The following is a 21,251-nucleotide window of genomic DNA, read 5'->3' as shown; positions in this document are numbered from 1 at the left end:
TGTGTTGATACTTTTAATACCCTATTAATATCCCCCCGGTTATGTCCATTCATCCACTTGTAAACCTCTATCATGTCACCCCTAACTCTTCGCCTTTCCAGTGAATACAACTTAAGCTTTGTTAATCTTTCTTCATATGAAAGATTTCTAATTTGGGGAATTAACTTAGTCATCCTACGCTGGACACGTTCAAGTGAATTTATATCCATTCTATAATATGGCGACCAAAACTGAACTGCATAATCTAAATGGGGCCTAACTAGAGCAAGATATAGCTTGAGAACCACACCAGGTGTCTTGTTACTAACGCTGCGATTAATAAATCCAAGTGTCCGATTTGCCTTATTACGAACATTTATGCATTGATCCTTTTGTTTTAAATTCTTACTAATCATAACTCCCAGATCCCTTTCGCAATCCGACTTCGCAATCACAACACCATCTAGCTCGTATCTTGTAACTCTATCATCATTACCTAACCTCAGAACTTTACATTTATCAGCATTAAACTGCATCTGCCAATCCTTTGACCATTTCAAAACCCTATCTAGATCAACTTGAAGTGATAGTGAGTCCTCCTCCGAATTAATTTCCCTACCGATTTTCGTATCATCGGCAAATTTGCAAATGTTGCTACTCAAACCTGAATCTAAATCATTTATATATATTATAAACAACAGAGGTCCCAGGACAGAGCCTTGAGGCACTCCACTTACAACATTTTCCCACTCTGACTTGATTCCATTTATACTAACTCTCTGTTTCCTTTGGTATAGCCATGCCCTAATCCAGCTTAATATAGCACCCCCAATACCATGAGACTCTATTTTTTTAATCAGTCTTTCATGTGGCACTGTATCAAAAGCTTTGCTAAAGTCAAGGTATACAACATCGCAATCCTTACCACTATCAACTGCCTCAACAATGCTAGAATAAAAAGATAACAAATTTGTTAAACATGAACGGCCATTTATAAAACCATGTTGCGACTCAATTATTAATTTATGTTTTTCAAGATGAAGACGAATTTTATTTGCTATTATAGATTCGAGTAACTTTCCCACAATAGACGTTAGGCTAATTGGTCGATAGTTAGACGCAAGTGATCTATCTCCTTTCTTAAAAACTGGTATCACATTAGCAACTTTCCAAAACTCTGGCACTCTGCCTGACTCTATTGATTTATTAAATATGGTTGACAGTGGGTCACAAAGCTCCTCTTTGCATTCTTTAAGCACCCTGGCAAACACTTCATCCGGCCCTGGGGATTTGTTTGGTTTGAGTTTTACTATTTGTTTAAGAACATCCTCCCTGGTAACTGCTAAACTCGTCAACCTGTCCTCGTCCCCACCCACATAGTCTTGTTCGGCTGAAGGCATATTGTTAAGTTCCTCTTTAGTAAATACAGATACAAAATATTTATTAAAAATACTACTCATCTCTTCATCACTATCTGTTATTTGACCTGTCTCAGTTTTTAATGGACCTATCCTTTCCCTAGTCTTAGTACGATATAACTGAAAAAACCCTTTAGGATTTGTCTTTGCTTGCCCTGCTATGCGAACTTCATAGTTTCTTTTTGCTTTCCTTATCTCTTTTTTAACATTTCTAACCAGTTGTACGAATTCCTGTTCTAAAGTGACCTCCCCATTTTTAATCCTTTTGTACCAAGCTCTCTTTTTACCTATAAGGTTCTTCAAATTCTTTGTTATCCAAAGTTATCAAATTCTTTGTTATCATGGATCATACGGTCCATGACACGACCCCTGACGACCTTATGATATCAGACAGTCGATGACACGACCCCTGACAACCTTATGATATCATACGGTCCATGACACGACCCCTGACGACCTTATGATATCATACGGTCCATGACACGACCCCTGACGACCTCATGATATCACACAGTCCATGACACGACCCCTGACGACCTCATGATATCACACAGTCCATGACACGACCCCTGACGACCTTATGATATCATACAATCTGACATGAAAAGACACCTGCTGCACTTTTCTTTTCTTTCTGGCAAACTTTGCTATAAAATTATGTGTTAGAATATAAAATAATCAAAGATTAAGGGAACGCTCCTTAAATGCTCAGGAACAGCCTACAAATATTTGTCCTCTGCAAAATATTTAGAAAAGTTGCAATAATGAAAGGAAAAATTGCATTCTTACTTATTTCCAAAAGAGCATCTTACCATTAGAGGTTGAGAACCTTAATGAGGTTTATGCTAATGTTGCAGAGTTTGTGGCTGAGGGAGAACTTCATCACAAACTAAGGATTCACAGTTGATGAAGACTCGCACGTAATATTTTTCAGTGAGTTTTACCAGACATGTGAAATATATTGCAGAAAAATGCGCTTTGCAAATCTTAATGTGTATAAAGCATCCGCCGGTGACCTACTCTGCCCGGAGCAAACCGAGACGGAGTATATGGCCAGAGTAGCGTTGATAAATGTGAGAGGGTCAGACAGGCGTCACAGACATCGTCAAGTGCCAGGTCATGGCCGTTTGATGTGAGAGTCATTATTTAACCGTGCAAAACCGCCTGGTGATCCAGGTGGGCAAGATAAGTGAAGTTGGTGATGGTACTGAGACAGCGCTGAAGTGTACACGTGGCCGGCTCTGGGGCGCCCTTTGCACATCGGTCAGGCTCCAGGGAGCCCCGGTGCCGGCTGGGTAACACTCATTGTCTCCTTATTCACAAACACTTGCAGGCGATGAGTCACAATAACGTGGCAAAAGTATGTTGACCAGACCACACACTAGAAGGTGAAGGGACGACGACGTTTCGGTCCGTCCTGGACCACAATCGACTTGAGAATGGTCCAGGAAGGACCGAAACGTCGTCGTCCCTTCACCTTCTAGTGTGTGGTCTGGTCAACGCAAACACTTAGAACAAATATGACAGAACCTAAAGTTGATTCATACACTGGTCGGGGGTTCGATTCCCCGAGAGCCCAGGTGGGTGTATATACATATTTTTCCAAAGGTTATATTTCTTACCAATTCTAAGATACTGTAATCTGGTTTTTTATTTTCCTGGTCCGTGAGAACTCTGCACACGCTCTCTATGTCAACATGTTTATCTTTCTAGTTTATTTTTCAAAATATGACTTAAGTCTACGGAAGCGAGAAAGGTTTGCTAGTCGTTCCAAAGCAACACTTTTGTAATGCACCTATTGAATGTCCTCGTCACTTACGGAAATTAAAAATGTATGCTTAGACTTGTTATACAAGACGCTCGCGCAGAGAATATCATTCATTTGCAACCCCATAATACGTACAATATTTTGAATTCAGAAACTGCTAACCCTTCTACTACTACTCTTCATTCTTCTATTTCCCTGCTTCCTTCTCCTCTTCTTGTACTGCCTCCTCTCTTCCCTCTTATCTTCCCTACTCCTGGGAACATTTCCCCTGGCACCATTATCTCCGGGCCCGTGCGACTGAAGGCCGGGTATTAATAACAGTAATATTTGGCTGCAGCCTCATCCTCCTGCAGCACTCCTGGCGGCGCGGCCCACATCTGTCATGGCTGCCTTCCCCTTCACCGTCCCGCTCTTGGCAATTATTGGTGAGTGTGAGATGGACCTTCTCTCTCAGTGTCAAGATAATTAGAATATTACTCTGCTAAAAGTAGTCACACATGAAGCAATTGCCTCTATTAATAACAACCTCAGGACTCACGAGCACTGTCAACATGGATGCCTCAGTGCAACCGTCAACAGTTTTATAGAAAAAACATTACGCAGACTATAATTGTCAGCTTCAACAGCTGACAGAACTCTACACTAAGAGAACTAGCTGCATTAAAACTATCAGTACACTAAAAAGCACAGAAGGGTGTCATTTTCTATCATTCAAAAGACTACTTACTCCCCAAGTTCTGGAAAACTTCTGCAAGACAGACAGTACTATACTCATAATAGCAATTATAAATAATCTATTCACTACACAGAATAAACGATTTAGAATCTCTTTCGTATCTCACACAAAAATAACCTATCATAATGACACACATTGCACCCAAATTATCATGCATTCAGGTTCCAACATTCAGGTCTGATAGGAAGTCAGACTCCCAAAGGCCTGAAAACACTAATACAAAAAGCTATGATTTGTTTAGGTCAGATAATAATATAATGATTCATTGTGTCGGGGGACAAGCAGCCAGAGTGTATTCATACACGTTAGGCTTAAATCGAAGGGTAAAATACAGAAAAAACAAAGTAACGCAAACAACGATGAAATCTCAAACTTGTTTGCATAAACAACTTCAAGCAACTTCATTTGCGTGAACTTGTAATTCAAAAATGAATTATTTCTATTGACAGCTTCCACCTTGTGTTATAAACAGTAATATTCATCAAACTGCACAAGAACAGAAATATAATACAAAACCCTTCATCGATAACTTCAAAGAATGTTTGTGTTGTTGATTTTCAATTCAAAGGGATTTAACAAATAAACCTTTTTTGCGAGGATACAGGTGTGACGGCGGGCTTACAGGTGGGACCCATACACCTGATACAGAACTATACCTACATCACCTACGGGATGCCGTCACCTGAGTACAGCGTTATCCAGTGCCCATACACCCTCCAGGATGACGAGACTGTAGACTTTATCTCCTGGGCGCTGTGGAGTGGCGAGGACGCAGTCGGCACCTACGTGTGGTCTCCAGTGGAGCTTGGAAAATGTTAGTTGGTTATACTGCTCTTTCGTGTGTAATGAGCTGTGTGATAGAGTACACTGACCAGGGGGGACTGTCCATACCACCTTCAGCTACTGTTATCTCTATTCCAACAATCGCTAACCACTTCTGCCTCTATTCTAGGTCTCTACCCACTGCTCCCTCTCTCCCTGCACAGCCAATGGAAGTCTGTCTGGCGTAGTTAATGTGAGCAGGGAAGACGGGGACCTGGAATTCACAGATCTCCGGTATGACCTTGGAGGTTTCTACTCCTGCTCCGTCACTACCACCACGGGCGAGACTGCCGACTCGGAGAAATGGGAAGTTCTTATAATTGGTGAGTATCTCCGTTCACAGACCACAACATTTCCCAAGGAATCATTAACAAAATAAAGAGTACCGGGCAGATACTTTTGAAGCATCGTGAACTATTTCATTTCAAATTTTGGATTAGGATTGCGCAGTCAGACGCCGACCTGTTAATTTGACAGCTTTTAAATAATCTTTCCCATCCTTAATGAGCTTATACAGGCCTTTCTCACTTCTAATATAATTTAAGTGCACTTGCCCACCCCTCAGGGTTCACGGTAGCCCAAGATACAGGCATCAGGTCCTGCCTTCATCTCTTAAAATCAGCTTTATGCAAATCCAGGATCCTGTTAGGCTACTTGCACAATTTCTGCATGTAATATCGAACGTGATTTATTTATGTTCAACTTCCCTGTTAACATTAGGTCTAAGATTTTATTTACCCTGGATGGTTTTGTAATGTACTTTTCGAGAAAAGACTCCTGTAAGTACTTAAAAAACACTCCTGCTTCAACATTTAATTTCTCCAGTTTCTAAAATTTAAGTTTCCTGCCAGTGAAAACTAGAATGCGTCAATGGCTTTCTGCCCTGCGGCTTTGTTTCTTTCCTGTTCAAAACCTTCCAGCTTTGAGTAATCCTTGTACACACTCAGATCCTAACCTCGGCTACTAACACTCGGAAACACCTGCTAACATTGTCCACCCGCAATAAAAGCTACTCAGTTCAAAAGACAAATACTGAGGCTACACAAAGGAATGGAACCTGGGTCTATACAAGGGAATGGAACCTGGGTCTATACAAGGGAATGGAACCTGGATCTATACAAGGGAATGGAACCTGGGTCTATACAAGGGAATGGAACCTGGATCTATACAAGGGAATGGAACCTGGGTCTATACAAGGGAATGGAACCTGGATCTATACAAGGGAATGGAACCTGGGTCTATACAAGGGAATGGAACCTGGGTCTATACAAAGGAAAGAACCTGGGTTTATACAAGGGAATGGAACCTGGGTCCCTGAACTCCTTAGACAAACAAGTCAAACCAATGCTCCACTAACTAGGAGCGTTGCCAGACACTCCCACCAATAAGAAAACCTGACCCAACACTTAGTTGTTACATTTCACTTACTACACATTATCCACATAAAAGGGCAACTTAAAATATAAAAAAGTAAAATCTATTTAAGAATTAACCAGATTAAAACCCCAAAGGTTGACATGAAAATTAAAAAAGAGAAAATATACAAACAAAAAATATAAATTTATATGTCTGTTAATCCAAATTAAGAAATAAGGTGCAATTTTTAATGTAGATGCATGATGTGCTAATCAAGACTAAGTAATACAATTTAAAATTTGATCTCTCACATATTTAATGTTGAAATTGTCAGTGGTTATCACTGCAGATAATACTGATAATACTGTTTCACCCCTCCCCTCCTCCGCCTTCCAGACACGACTTCTAATACGATGAGCCAAGACTTTGAAAACATTATTGGCAGTCCATGCACATTAGACACGTCCGCTAGACTGTACGCTGTATTCCCGGAGCCTACACCCCACGCAGGCTTGTACTCTGAGACCTCGGGCGGCTTCTACGATGAGGTCACCGACAGCCAGTGGGACAAAGTCATTTACCCAAACACTTCTGTCGCTTACTCCTTCAGTAACGTTTTATTTCAAGTAAGTCGGATTCTTTCTCAGTACTGGGGAAGTATCCCACGAGAGCCTTAATTGTCTTCACTACTCTGATACGAAGTATTGTACTTGATGATGGATTTTCTCAAGATTCATGGGAATAGCTTGTCGACTCAAGGAGGGGTGTTGTGTGGAGGGGGGGAAGGGGAGGAGTGATGACTACAACATTGTTGACCAAACCACACACTAGAAAGTGAAGGGACGACGACGTTTAGGTCCGTCCTGGACCATTCTCAAGTCGAATGTCGACTACAACTATTCCCACTCTGGAAACTATTTAACAAAAGTTGTAGTGTTTCCAGAAATGAGAGTACTCGACATTTATATAAACCAACGGGGAGGAGAACTAGAATGTTTCTCATTCTAAGGGGAGGAAAATAAGGGATCTTTACCATCATTAACACAATACAAGCAGAGAAGCCTCTGTATGCTATTACTGCCTTAAAATAAGCTTGCTTAGGCCTTGCTAGCTTTGCATATTGTATTACATATAAAAATCACTAAATTCTCTTATGCCAATATTAGATGAAGTATTCAAAATAATATAGAATATTTTTAGCATTCAACTAGAACAACAAACTTTGACTTTTCATTTTGCATAACCTTGCTATCTTCATTTACTCAACCTCACAGTTGCAACTTAACCCATAGATTATTTCAAAGTTTATAAATTATATATAAATATTACATGTTATAATTTTGAGTATAATTATTTTTCTTAGGAAAAAGTTGGGTTAGGTGATATGGTCCTGGTTGTAATTATTTGTAACTGCAGTATATAACGTTGTGGAGGTGGGATCCCTCGATTGTTTCAAGCGTGGGTTGGACATGTATATAAGTGGGATTGGGTGGTTATAGATCGGCGCTGCCTCGTATGGGTCAATAGGCTATGCCTTCTGCAGTTACCTTGGTCTTATGTTCTTATGTGCGTGAACCATTTAGAGATGCATTTATCCAGCATAGCAAAAATAGTATATAGACACTCAATATAATGGGTGTATATATAATACCCAGAGTAATCTAGAGTCCACGTATAAATCATAACAGGAATCATGCTCCATTTTCCCACAGTTCGACGAGGACACTCCTTATGACGTTGTATTCGCCCTTACCTACGGTGTCACCAAAACTGATGGTTCTTTAATCCCTTTAATAACAACGGCCACAGATGTTTTTGCCTGTGAGTTGAGAATGTTCTCAAAGTATTGACATTTATTATTAATATGTATTTTATTTCCACTTGTTTCTGCGTGTATTGAGAGATAGATCCACATTAATCAACTTATTGAAAATACTATAAATATAATGGTTTTGATACATATATATAAGACGGAGAACTTCAAGGAAAGACTTTGCTACGCATAACAAACAATTTTCATTTTTCTGTCCTCTCCCTTGAGTTTCAGAACGAAACAAATTTATGGAAATTAAATTAGTAAATTTAAAGGCAATCAACAATTAAAGTACAATAACAAGATAACATACTGGAGAGTTAAGATATCAGTAAGCATGAAGCTCAACAGAAAGATGTTCAGGTAACAGAGAAGGACTCTCCCACAGGGAACATACAGGGGTGTCCTGCTATGTTGAACGTGACCAATCAGGTGGAGGAATACTCGGAAGGGAGGAAGACCTGCCGCAATGAGTACGTCCCGAAGGAAGGCGTACCTCAGGTACAGTACTATTTAAGCATAAGGTGCGCTTGGGATCACCTACGGGCTCACCATAGCCCGTGCTACATGGCCACTTCGTTCTGAGTAGCTAAATCTAAAACAAAACCGCTCCTGTGCCAGGTAAGTCCACTCCGGGCTCACCATAGCCCGTGCTAGAGATATAGATTTGATAAATTTTGAGTTGTAAACATGTGGAACAAACTGACAAGTAGAGTTACTTAAATATATAACTTTAACAAATAGGATAGACAGGCACAGCAGAAAAAGGGTGTAAATAGGACCTGCCTCACATGGCCCAGGAGACCTGCTGCAGGATTTTTACCTCGCATGAGTCAATAGGCCTACGTGAAGTATTCTTGCCTTTCGGAAGCCAATAGGTCCACTGCATTCTTCCTTTCCTTTTAGGTTCTTAACAGTTACATTTATTCCACTAGACTAACTGATATTTATGTTTTCATAAACGGCAAGTAAGTTATACTCGGTCAATATAGTATAGTGACTCAGCCTCATCGTAAGTGTTGCATGAGAGCGCATGAAGTGTTCTAGAGCATACAGAAAGAAGCCTGTCGTACACAGGTGAGCGTGACCTGTGTTGAGGGTTACCACTCTGAGACCGTTGTCACCCCTCTGGTCCTCTTCTGCGACAGTGAAACCTTCCACTGGGTCACTGAAGACGGCGAGAACATGACTGATGTGGACCTTCAATGTCGTGAGTATTGTCTCTGTGTACTAGTATCATTGCTATCGTTAATACCATTGTTTCTACTACTACAGTACTGTCAAGGAGGGGAAGCCTGTTAGAGTGGCCGAGCTCCCACTAGTTAAATAATGCCCTTTCCCAGGTTGCAACACACATCATTTGCAATCATAAACGTAAAAAACACATCAAAGATGGTATAAATAAATATGTTAGGCTTCAAACTAGGGCGGGGATTCAGGGGAAACAGATGGCAGATAACCCACGTCTGCAACCTGGACGTTCCCACCTATTTAAGTGACAGTTAATGGTTGCACCCCTCCACACACCCAACACAGGCAACCCCCTACACCTGTCAGCCACCTCCTACAACTGCCACACACCCCCTACTCCTGCCAGCCCCCCCCCCCCCCACACACACACAACACCACCAGCCAACCATTAAATACCACCCAGTGCCATATACTTTAAGTCTCATTAATTATAATCGCCAGCGTCTTTACAATCTAAATTATCACCAAGATATATGACTGGGGCGTGTTAAAATTCCGCACTAGGCTTGTCTATATTGGGTTGTGAACCCAGTTGGACTCTGTCTTACGCGCACCAAGTAATCTAACTATTTAAAGTAAACTTGAATTTTCCTACATCAAATTAACTAATTAATTTTTCTAGTGTAATTAATAAAAGTATCTTTAAATCCTTTTCTAACATTTTCTCCCTTAAATATTTTTTTTCTTGTAATATAATTAAATTTAAAAATTATTAAAACCTACATACACAGAAAAATAAAAAAATATAGCCTTTGTCTTAATGCTGACACCTTCACAATCCTTACAGTTCCTGATGAATGATCTACAGAAGTCACTAGTTCTTCAGCCTGGGTCATGTAACAAGTTCTTCTACACCTCCTGCAGGATCTACAAGAGCCAAATGGCTCTTCAACTTATGTAAGCAGCTCTTCTACACCTCCTGCAGGATCTACAAGAGCCACTGGCTCTTCAACTTAGCTCATGCAAGCAGCTCTTCTATGTTTTCCGCAGAAATTACAGAATTAGGCAAGATTAATAAATTTAACTTCATTCAATGTGCATTAAAATTGTATTACTTTTAATAAATATATGAACTAGCTGGATCCACTCTTACTGACCACAGAAAACATACAGTCTGGTCTCACGATTTGACAAGTCTGATTTTCCTATCCTAATATGCGCCATTTTTAGTCTAATTTACTACATATATATGCGCTAAAACCTGGTTTATTTTGGGGGGCAACAGTCCACTTGTGTACGTTCCATCAAAGCGTTGCTATAAGTATTATTATTACTGGGTGGCAGGTAGTGTGGTTTAGTGAGGCTTGCTTTAGCGTACCATCCTAGCTCAACGCGCCTAACTTACATTAATTTACAGGGGAAATTATTACATTTATATATATTTTATATAATTCTCAGTAAACAAATTTTCCATATCATCACCGAGCATGAGCCGTAAACCCCAAATGTTATACCTGATCCTGCCTCGCAAGAACTTCAATATTTTGTCTACTGAGTAACCTTCCTGCCTGCCTATCCACACACAAAAAATGTAATCAGAAAGTAACATAATTATTGTATTCTTAATTTCCTTGCATTTTATGTCAATATGAAACATTAAAAGCCTCATTAACTCCACTCTAATACTTGGTCCACATAAAGCTTTAAGAGTGTCTCTAATCCAGTTTACAAGAACAACTTTCTGCTTACAGAAATAAAATATATGCATATTATTCTCAATTTCAGTACATTGGTCACACCTATTGTTGTCCTTAATGCCCAACATCAACAACCTATCATTAGTAGGAAGGGTCTCATGAATATAGCCATACAATAGCTCACGTTGTTTTGGGGCAATAAATTTAACATGAAGGTTTGCCCATATTACTTGCCAGCTAAAGAATGTAATAATTTCCCCTGTAAATTAATGTAAATATAATCTCCAATTTTTGTAAATCATTTAAAGAAAAATAAGTATAACATTCAGGGGTTTTAAAGATCATGTTATGTGATAATGACACACTTGTTCAATGAGAATTATAATGTAGTATTGCCTTGTAAAACTTATGTATATATGATTTATATTGTATTTTCTTAAATAAAAATAAAAAAAGCTAAAGAGTGGATATGCTTCCTCTACCCTAGGAACTATATTTGGCAGTATAACATCATACACTTGTTTACTGTTCATCATTAAAAAACCTTCAATATTACAAATCCGCCTGAGAACATCAATTGCACATGAATAAAAGTGCGGTGAAATAAAGGCAAGGTCAGTATACTCTGGCATATGTATCATGGTCAGTATACTCTGGCATATGTATCAAGGTCAGTATACTCTGGCATATGTATCATGGTCAGTATACTCTGGCATATGTATCAATATCAGTATACTCTGGCATATGTATCATGGTCAGTATACTCTGGCATATGTATCATGGTTAGTATACTCTGGCATATGTATCATGGTTAGTATACTCTGGCATATGTATCATGGTTAGTATACTCTGGCATATGTATCATGGTCAGTATACTATGGCATATGTATCATGGTCAGTATACTCTGGCATATGTATCAAGGTCAGTATACTCTGGCATATGTATCATGGTTAGTATACTCTGGAATATGTATCAAGGTCAGTATTGTGACGGTAACGCGTTGGTGTTCGGCTGTTTAAGGCTAGGGGTATGGCCTCGTCACATAGTTATAAAAAAAAATAGAAAAACTGGAACTTCGTCTGTGGTAAGGTAAGGAGAAGACACACAAAACACAAGTAAACTTTAACAATGAAATTTTAATTACGTTAAATAAATCAAAACATGAAAATAATGCACAAACAAATTCTTATAATAAAATCAATGAATCAAAATAATAAGAATACTTAAATGACAAAATGAAAAGTTACGTTAAGGCAAAATAACAAGAAGTGCAATACAACAGTAAGTGGGAGGTGCTGGAATATTGGCTTAAAGCCACCACCTCTCTCAGTACACTCTAGAGTCTAGCTGGGAGGTGTGCTGGCTACGAAAGCACTGAACATTCTGAGGACTGATGTTGGGGCGACCCCAGACATCAGGTAGTATTGGGGGGGGCGAGGCAGGTGCAGCCAGACCGGCGACCAATCAGCGGAGCCGTAGCGATCAACGGGTAGTTTGGTGGTTGGAGTTCGAACAGGTGGCTGGCTGCATACGTTTCTGCTCACCCTGGCAAGCCTTGCTGGTGTTGTTGTCGTTGTTGGACATTTCTTCCATAGTCTTTTTATATAATTGTGAAGACGTAATTATGGAGGGAAGAGCAGGCTCAATCTCTTGAAGGAGATTATCGTCACAGTATACTCTGGCATATGTATCAAGGTCAGTATACTCTGGCATATGTATCATGGTCAGTATACTCTGGCATATGTATCAAGGTCAGTATACTCTGGCATATGTATCATGGTCAGTATACTCTGGCATATGTATCAAGTAGCTAACACGTAATTTACAAAAGTAATGTCCTAGCGCATTTACACTATTCCTCTGCATTATCTCCTCTCTAAAGGTAACACATAAGATTGAAAATGACTTATGGTACACATTCAGTATTCCTATTCCACCGTTTTTCTTACCTTTACATAGAGTAGTCCGTTTAATTAGTTGTATCTACCATACCATACATATCTAAAATAGTTTTGTCAATCTCCATAGCACTTTTCAAAATTTTGCAATTATTACAGCTTTCTGAAACAGGCTCAATTTCATAGTACTTGCCAATTCGTAACCAATGTTGTTTCATATGTTTTACACCAGCAAATCCCAAGAGCTTCTCAACCCGTCCCCCTAAAATGACAGGACTTACAGCAACTTTACCGCAACGGTACGAAAAAAAAATCCCAAAGCCTAACTTAAACATTCCTAGGTCAAGTATAGCACATATATGTGCTATATTATGCCTAACATACCACATATTATCATACGACTGCTTGACAGGTTAGCTTCTTTAGTTATATTTGCAATTTTTTAGCGTGTCATTTGGGGTAATTCAATAGTACAAAACGAACTATTATGGGGGGTTCAACAGGACATGTTTGTACATTTGAGTCAATTTTAGGAGGATGGGCAGTTATTTACGGAGTATATGGAGGTGTAGTGATTTATGATAATCTCTCCCTCACCAGACATGTGAAATATATTGCAGAAAAATGCGCTTGCAAATCATAATGTGTATAAAGGATTCGCCGGTGACCTACTCTGCCCGGAGCAGACCTTCCTGGTAGTCAAATGACTCCAGTATTTACTCGTGTTTAGCTAAACTAAATTTCAAGTTACTCAGAATGATGATAATTTTCCCAAGAAATATTAACGTCTGGTTATGGCTGGGTGATTCACCCCTCTGTTGCCACTTCTCAACCACGGGAAACCCAGAACCCAAGCTGATTTGATTTCATGATAGCGGCATCACCGCAGCTGACTCCTGTCAGTCCTGGCCTGACACCACAATGGCAGCTTCCAACAGTTTAGGGCATTGTTGACCCTCTCCTTCCCTCCCTTGCACAGGTTATGGAGGGTGCCCAAGTGTAAAATATAGAGACGGAGTATATCGCCAGAGTAGCGGTGATAAATGTGAGAGGGTCAGACAGGCGTCACAGACATCGTCAAGTGCCAGGTCATGGCCGTTTGATGTGAGTCATATTTAACCGTGTGAAACCGCCTGGTGATCCAGGCGGGCACGATAAGTGGGGTTGGTGGTGGTGCTGAGACAGCGCTGAAGTGTACACGTGGCCGGCTCTGGGGCGCCCTTTGCACCTGGTCACCTCGGCCAGGCTCCAGGGAGCCCCGGTGCCGGCTGGGTAACACTCATTGTCTCCTTATTCACAAACATTTATAACAAATATGACAGAACCTAAAGTTGATCCATACACTGGTCGTGGGTTCGATTCCCCGAGAGCCCAGGTGGGTGTGTATACATATTTTTCCAAACATTATATTTCTTACCAATTCTAAAATACTGTAATCTATTTTTTTACATTCCTGGTCCGTGAGAACTTTGTACACGCTCTCTATGTCAACATGTTTATCTTTCTCTCCTCTTCTTGTACTGCCTCCTCTTTTCTTCCTCGTCCTCCTCTCTTCCCTCTTATCTTCCCTACTCCTGGGAACATTTCCCCTGGCACCATTATCTCCGGGCCCGTGCGACTGAAGGTCGGGTATTAATAACAGTAATATTTGACTGCAGCACTCCTGGCGGCGCGGCCCACATCTGTCATGGCTGCCTTCTCCTTCACCGTCCCGCTCTTGGCAATTATTGGTGAGTGTGAAATCAGACTCCCAAAGGCCTGAAAACCCTATTGACAGCTTCTACCTTGTGTTATAAACTGTGATTTAACAAAGAAACCTTTTTTGCGAGGGTACAGGTGTGACGGCGGGCGTGCAGGTGGGACCCATACACCTGATACAGAACCGTACCTACATCGCCTACGAGCTGGAGTCGTCACCACAGCTCAGCGTTATCCAGTGCCCATACACCCTCCAGGATGACGAGACTGTAGACTTTATCTCCTGGGCGCTGTGGAGTGGCGAGGACGCAGTCGGCACCTACGTGTGGTCTCCAGTGGAGCTTGGAAAATGTTAGTTGGTTATATTGTTCTTTCGTGTGTAATGAGCTGTGTGATAGAATACACTGACCAGGAGACTGTAGATTCGACCTTCAGCTACTGTTATCTCTATTCCAACCATCGCTAAACACTTCTGCCTCCATTCTAGGTCTCTACCCACTACTCCCTCTCTCCCTACACAGCCAATGGAAGTCTGTCTGGCGTAGTTAACGAGAACCGGGAAGACGGGGACCTGGAACTGATAGAACTCCGGTATGACCTTGGAGGCTACTACTCCTGCTCCGTCACTACCACCACGGGCGAGGTTGTCGACTCGGAGAAATGGGAAGTTCTTATAATTGGTGAGTATTGGATTGCGCAGTCAGACGCCGACCTGTTAATTTGACAGCTTTTTAGCTTATACAGGCCTTTCTCACTTCTAATATAATTTAAGTGCACTTGCCCACCCCTCAGGGTTCACGGTAGCCCAAGATACATGCATCAGGTCCTGCCTTCATTTCTTAAAATCAGCTTTATGCAAATCCAGGATACTGTTAGGCTACTTGCACAATTTCTGCATGTAATATCGGACGTGATTTATTTATGTTCAACTTCCCTGTTAACATTAGGTCTAAGATTTTACTTGCCCTGGATGGTTTTGTAATGTACTGTTTGAGAAATGACTCCTGTAAGTACTGTACTTAAAAAAACACTCCTGCTTCAACATTTAATTTCTCCAGTTTCTAAAATTTAAGTTTGTACATACAAAAAGTATAAATTTATATGTCTGTTATTCCAAATTAAGAAAGGAGGTGCAATTTTAATGCAGATGCATGATGTACTAATCAAGACAAAGTATTACAATTTAAACTTTGATCTCTCACATATTTAATATTGAAAATGTCAGTGGTTATCACTGCAGATAATACTGTTTCACCCTTCCCCTCCTCCGCCTTCCAGATACGACTTCTGGAGAGCTGATCATGATATTTCAAGACACTTTCGAAATTCCATGCACATTCAACACGTCCGCTAATCTGTACGCTGTATTCCCGGAGCCTACAGCCCACGCAGGCTTGTACTCTGAGACCTCGGGCGGCTTCTACGATGAGGTCACAGACAGCCAGTGGGACAAAGTTCTTTACGAAAACACCTCTGTCGCTTACTCTTACAGAAACGTTTTATTTCAAGTAAGTCGGACTCTTTCTCAGCACTGGGGAAGTATCCCACGAGAGCCTTAATTGTCTTCACTACTCTGATGCGACATATTGTACTCAATGATGGATTTTCTCAGGATTCATGGAAAAAAGCTTGTCGACGCAAGGAGGGGGTGGTGGGTAGGGGGGGGCCTGATGACTACAACATTTCCCCATTTTGTAAACTATTTAACAAAGTTGTAGTGTTTCCAGAAATGAGAGTACTCGATATTTAGACAAGCCAAAGGGGAGAATAATTAGAATATTTCTCATTCTAAGGGGAAAAAGGGGGAAATGTTACTCATGTTAAGGCGAGGAAAATAAGGGATCTTTACCATTATTAACACAATACAACCAGGCAGCCTCTGTATGCTAGTATTGCCCTAAAATAGGCTTGCTTAGGCCTGACCTTGCTAGCTTTGCATACTGTATTACACATTAAATCACTAAATTATCTTATGCCAATATTATATGAATTATTCAAATTTATGTATACTCAATTACCCGTATGGCTATCCTAGTCCATAAAAGCTGTACTCTGCACCACTTACACATCCAATAACAGCTAGCTACTAACAGGAATCAAACACTTACCCACATGTTCGCTATACCACAGTCCTTGGGGAGGTAGTGACACACGAGCCAGGCACTAGAACACATATACACACAATCTTTCACCACAAGTACCCAGCCAATACTGCTGGAGAACCATGTAACCAGCACCTCCCTTCCGGTACTGCTGCTCGACCAAGCACCCTCCCGCAGCCGGCCGCCCGACCCAAATGACCCACTCATTCATTTAACGTATTGTGTAAACAAAAACAATACTTTATAAGTTATAAATAGATATTACACGTATTTTTTATTTTGATATTTTGATATTTTGAGTATAATTTTTCTTAGGAAAAAGTTAGGTTAGGTGTTATGGTCCTGGTTGTAATTATTTGTAACTGCAGTATATAACGTGGTGGAGGTGGGGTCCCTGGATTGTTTCAAGCGTGGGTTGGACATGTATATGAGTGGCATTGGGTGGTTATAGATAGCAGCTGCCTCGTATGGGCCAATAGGCCCTCTGCAGTTACCATGGTCTTATGTGCGTGAACCATTTAGAGATGCATTTAACCAACATAGCAAAAATAGTATACAGACACTCAATGTAATGGGTGTATATATAATACCCAGAGTAATCTAGAGTCCACGTATAAATCATGACACGAATATTGCTCTATTTTCTCACAGTTCAACGAGGACACTCCTTATGACGTCGTATTCCTCTTTACCTACGGTGTCACCAAATCTGACGGTAGCTACATCCCTCTAACGGAAATAGTCACTGATGAGATTGACTGTGAGTTGGTGATGTTCTAAAGGTTAAGTATTGACATTTATTATTAACATGTATTTTGTTTCCACTTGTTTCTGCGTGTATTGAGAGATAGATCCACATTAATCATTGAAAATACTATAAATATAATGGTTTTGGTACATATATATAAGACGGAGAACTTCAATGAACGACTTTGCTACGCATAACAAACTATTTTCATTGTTCTGTCCTCTCCCTTGAGTTCCAGAACGAAACAAATTTATGGAAATTAAATGAGTAACTTTAAAGACAATGAACAATTAAAGTACAATAACAAGATAACATACTGGAGAGTTAAGATATCAGTAAGCATGAAGCTCAACACAAATGATGTTCAGGTAACAGAGAAGGACTCTCCCACAGGGCACTTTCGGGGATGTCCTGCTATGTTGAACGTGACCAGTCAGGTGGAGGAATACTCTTTAGGGAGGAAGACCTGCCGCAACGAGTACATCCCCAGGGAAGGCGTACCTCAGGTACAGTACTATTTAAGCATAAGGTGCACTTGAGATCAGCATTAAGGGCTCACCATAGCCTGTGCCTTACGTGAAGTATTCTTGCCTTTCGGAAGCCAATAGGCCCACTGCATTCTTCCTTTCTTTTTAGGTTCTAAACAGTTACACTTATTCCACTAGACTAACTGATATTTATGGTTTCGTAACCGGGAAGTAAGTTATACTCGGTCAATATAGTATAGTGACTCAGCCTCATCATAAGTGTTGCATGAGAGCGCATGAAGTGTTCTAGAGCATACAGTAAGAAGCTTGTCGTACACAGGTGAACGTGACCTGTGTTGAGGGTTACCACTCTGAGACGGTTGTCACGCCTCTGGTCCTCTTCTGCGACAGTGAAACCTTCCACTGGGTCACTGAAGACGGCGAGAACATGACTGATGTGGACCTTCAATGTCGTGAGTATTGTCTCTGTGTACTAGTATCATTGCTATCGTTAATACCATTGTTTCTACTACTACAGTACTGTCAAGGAGGGGAAGCCTGTTAGAGTGGCCGAGCTCCCACTAGTTAAATAATGCCCTTTCCCAGGTTGCAACACACATCATTTGCAATCATAAACGTAAAAAACACATCAAAGATGGTATAAATAAATATGTTAGGCTTCAAACTAGGGCGGGGATTCAGGGGAAACATGGCAGATAACCCACGTGACAGTTAATGGTTGCACCCCTCCACACACCCAACACAGGCAACCCTCTACACCTGTCAGCCACCTCCTACACCTGCCAGCCACCCCTGTACCTGCCAGTCACCCCCTATTCCTGCCAGCCACCCCTGATACCTGCCAGCCAAAAGCCACCCCCCCCCCCCCACACTCCACACCAGCCAACCACTAATACCACCCAGTGCCTTATATTTTAAGTTTCATTAATTATAATCGCCAGCGTCTTATCACCAAGATATATGACTGAGGCGTGTTAAAATTCCGCACTAGGCTATATTGGGTTGTAAACCCAGTTGGACTCTGCCTTATGCGCACCAAGTAATCTAAACAAACCTAAATTTTCCTACATCAAATTAACAAATTAATTTTTCTAGTGTAATTAATAAAAGCATCTTTAAACCCTTTTCTAACATTTTTTCACGAAAACATTTTCTTTTCTTGTAATGTATTTAAATTTAAAAATTATTAAAACCTACATACACAAAAAAACAAAAAATATAGCCTTTGTCTTAATGCTGGCACCTTCACAATCCTTACAGTTGCTGATGAATGATCTACAGAAATCACTAGTTCTTCAGCCTGGGTCATGTAAGAAGCTCTTCTACACCTCCTGCGGGGTCTACAAGAGTCACTGGCTCTTCAACTTAGGTCATGTAAGCAGCTCTTCTACACCTCCTGCAGGGTCTACAAGAGTCACTGGCTCTTCAACTTAGGTCATGTAAGCAGCTCTTCTACACCTCCTGCAGGATCTACAAGAGCCACTGGCTCTTCAACTTAGGTCATGTAAGCAGCTCTTCTACACCTCCTGCAGGATCTACAAGAACCACTGGCTCTTCAACTTAGGTCATGTAAGCAGCTCTTCTACACCTCCTGCAGGATCTACAAGAGCCACTGGCTCTTCAACTTAGGTCATGTAAGCAGCTCTTCTACACCTCCTGCAGGGTCTACAAGAGCCACTGGCTCTTCAACTTAGGTCATGTAAGCAGCTCTTCTACACCTCCTGCAGGATCTACAAGAGCCACTGGCTCTTCAACTTAGGTCATATAAGCAACTCTTCTGCACCTCCTGCAGGGTCTACAAGAATCACTAGCTCTTCAGCTTAGCTCATGCAAGCAGCTCTTCTATGTTTTCCCCAGAAGTTACAGAATTAGGCAAGGTTAATGAATTTAACTTCATTCAATATGCATTAGAATTGTATTACTTTTAATAAATAAATGAACTAGTGGTAACCATGATATACATACTGTGCACATGTGTCCACGGGATATTTCCTACACATCTCGCTCGATCCACGCTCACTGACCACAGAAAACACAGTCTGATCTCACGATCTGACAAAAAGTCTGATTTTCCAATCCTAATATGCGCCATTTTAAGTCTAATTTAGTACATATATATGGGCTAAAACCTGGTTTATTTTGGGATGCAACAGTCCATTTGTGTACGTTCTATCAAAGCGTTGCAATAATTATGTATTATTATTTTTTTTTATCTTTATTTACGAAAATACAATATAAATCATATATACATAAGTTTGACAAGGCAATACTACATTATATATACAGTAGTATAATTCTCAGTGAACAAATGTCTCATTATCACAGAACATGATCATTAAAACCCCTAAATGTTATACTTATTTTTCTTTAAATCATTTACAAAATTGGAGATTATAGTTACATTAATTTACAGGGGAAATTATTACATTAATATATATATTTTATATAATTCTCAGTAAACAAATTTTCCATATCATCACCGAGCATGAGCCGTAAACCCCAAATGTTATACCTGATCCTGCCTCGCAAGAACTCCAATATTTTGTCTACTGAGTAACTCTCCTGCCTGCCTATCCACACACAAAAAATGTAATCAGAAAGCAACATAATTATTGTATTCTTAATTTTCTTGCATTTTATGTCAATATGAAACATTAAAAGCCTCATTAAATCCACTCTAATACCTGGTCCACATAAAGCTTTAAGAGTGTCTCTAATCCAGCTCACAAGGACAACTTTCTGGGTGGCAGGTAGTGTGGTTTAGTAGTGTTTGCTTAATTAAGCGTACCATCCTAGCTCAACGCGCCTAATTTATTGAGGTTGGGGCTCATTTGTTTGAGAATACGTATAAATTGAAGAGTTTTAATGCCACTAAACCATCGAAATTTAGATTCTGGTGTCTTCAGATGCTATAAGTTTGAGACCGGGTTGCTGTGTTGATAAAGATCAAGAAATATATGGAGAGGCTGTATACTGTAGTTTGAATAACCCCAGTTAAAGGAGGCCTTACCATTACAGTGATTATGTATTTATGTGTTTGTTTATGTATTTACCAGGAACACGTCGCTAGATACAAAAGTTGAAGAGAAGTATTTGTTCTGTATTGCTCTGAATAACTAATTTTGCGCAACACTTTCTTATATTTAACACGGAATTAGTGGATATGTTGTTGAGTTTCGTTTGACTCCAAACCGTCATTATTATATTTAATCTACTATTTCACATGTAGTTTGTTGTACAGTATGTGTAGTCTGTTACATGTCTAGTGTAATTGTTGTATGTATAGATTGATTGTTGTATGTGAAGTATAATTGTTGTATGTGGAGTTTGGTGGTTGTATGTGAAGTTTGTTAAATGTGTAGATTGATTGTTGTTTGCGAAGTTTGTTATATGTTAAGATTAACAGTTGTACATAAAGTTAGTTTTGAATTTTTTTTAATAAATTCTCTGAACCAAGAATGTCATGCCGTTTGGTGTAATTACCTACGTGTAGTTACAGGATGAGAGCTACGCTCGTGGTGTCCCGTCTACCCAGC

At 40.3% G+C, this 21,251-nt stretch overlaps 1 protein-coding gene across 2 annotated transcripts; it reads left to right on the top strand.

The window, feature by feature from the left end:
- Positions 1-3,435: 3,435 nt before the first annotated feature.
- LOC123769158 (uncharacterized) lies at positions 3,436-20,686 on the top strand. Of its 2 annotated transcripts, none has more exons than XM_045760143.2 (8): positions 3,436-3,590; positions 4,506-4,715; positions 4,888-5,046; positions 6,476-6,705; positions 7,792-7,900; positions 8,281-8,393; positions 8,970-9,102; positions 9,931-10,221. In XM_045760143.2, the coding sequence occupies exons 1-8, from the start codon at positions 3,548-3,550 to the stop codon at positions 9,942-9,944; spliced, it is 1,011 nt and encodes a 336-aa protein (XP_045616099.2). In that variant the 5' UTR covers positions 3,436-3,547; the 3' UTR covers positions 9,945-10,221. The 2 variants fall into 2 exon arrangements, with proteins under 2 accessions (XP_045616099.2, XP_069166038.1); XM_069309937.1 differs by lacking the exons at positions 4,506-4,715; positions 4,888-5,046; positions 6,476-6,705; ... (2 more) ...; positions 8,970-9,102; positions 9,931-10,221 and adding exons at positions 14,516-14,728; positions 14,899-15,057; positions 15,656-15,885; ... (2 more) ...; positions 18,035-18,167; positions 18,976-20,686 and having other exon boundaries at positions 3,439-3,590.
- The last annotated feature ends 565 nt before the right edge of the window (positions 20,687-21,251 follow it).

The sequence above is a fragment of the Procambarus clarkii genome, chromosome 66 (assembly GCF_040958095.1).
Source record: "Procambarus clarkii isolate CNS0578487 chromosome 66, FALCON_Pclarkii_2.0, whole genome shotgun sequence".
Classification (NCBI taxonomy): domain Eukaryota; kingdom Metazoa; phylum Arthropoda; class Malacostraca; order Decapoda; family Cambaridae; genus Procambarus; species Procambarus clarkii.
This window is presented reverse-complemented; position numbering and strand designations above follow the sequence as displayed.

Excerpts from the sequence above, each read along its gene's own strand:
- LOC123769158 (XM_069309937.1), top strand. The coding sequence starts at position 3,548 with ATGGCTGCCTTCCCCTTCACCGTCCCGCTCTTGGCAATTATTG. Across the intron at positions 15,058-15,655 it reads ATGGGAAGTTCTTATAATTG|ATACGACTTCTGGAGAGCTG; the intron begins GTGAGTATTGGA and ends TCCGCCTTCCAG. Across the intron at positions 17,240-17,620 it reads AGTCACTGATGAGATTGACT|GGCACTTTCGGGGATGTCCT; the intron begins GTGAGTTGGTGA and ends ACTCTCCCACAG.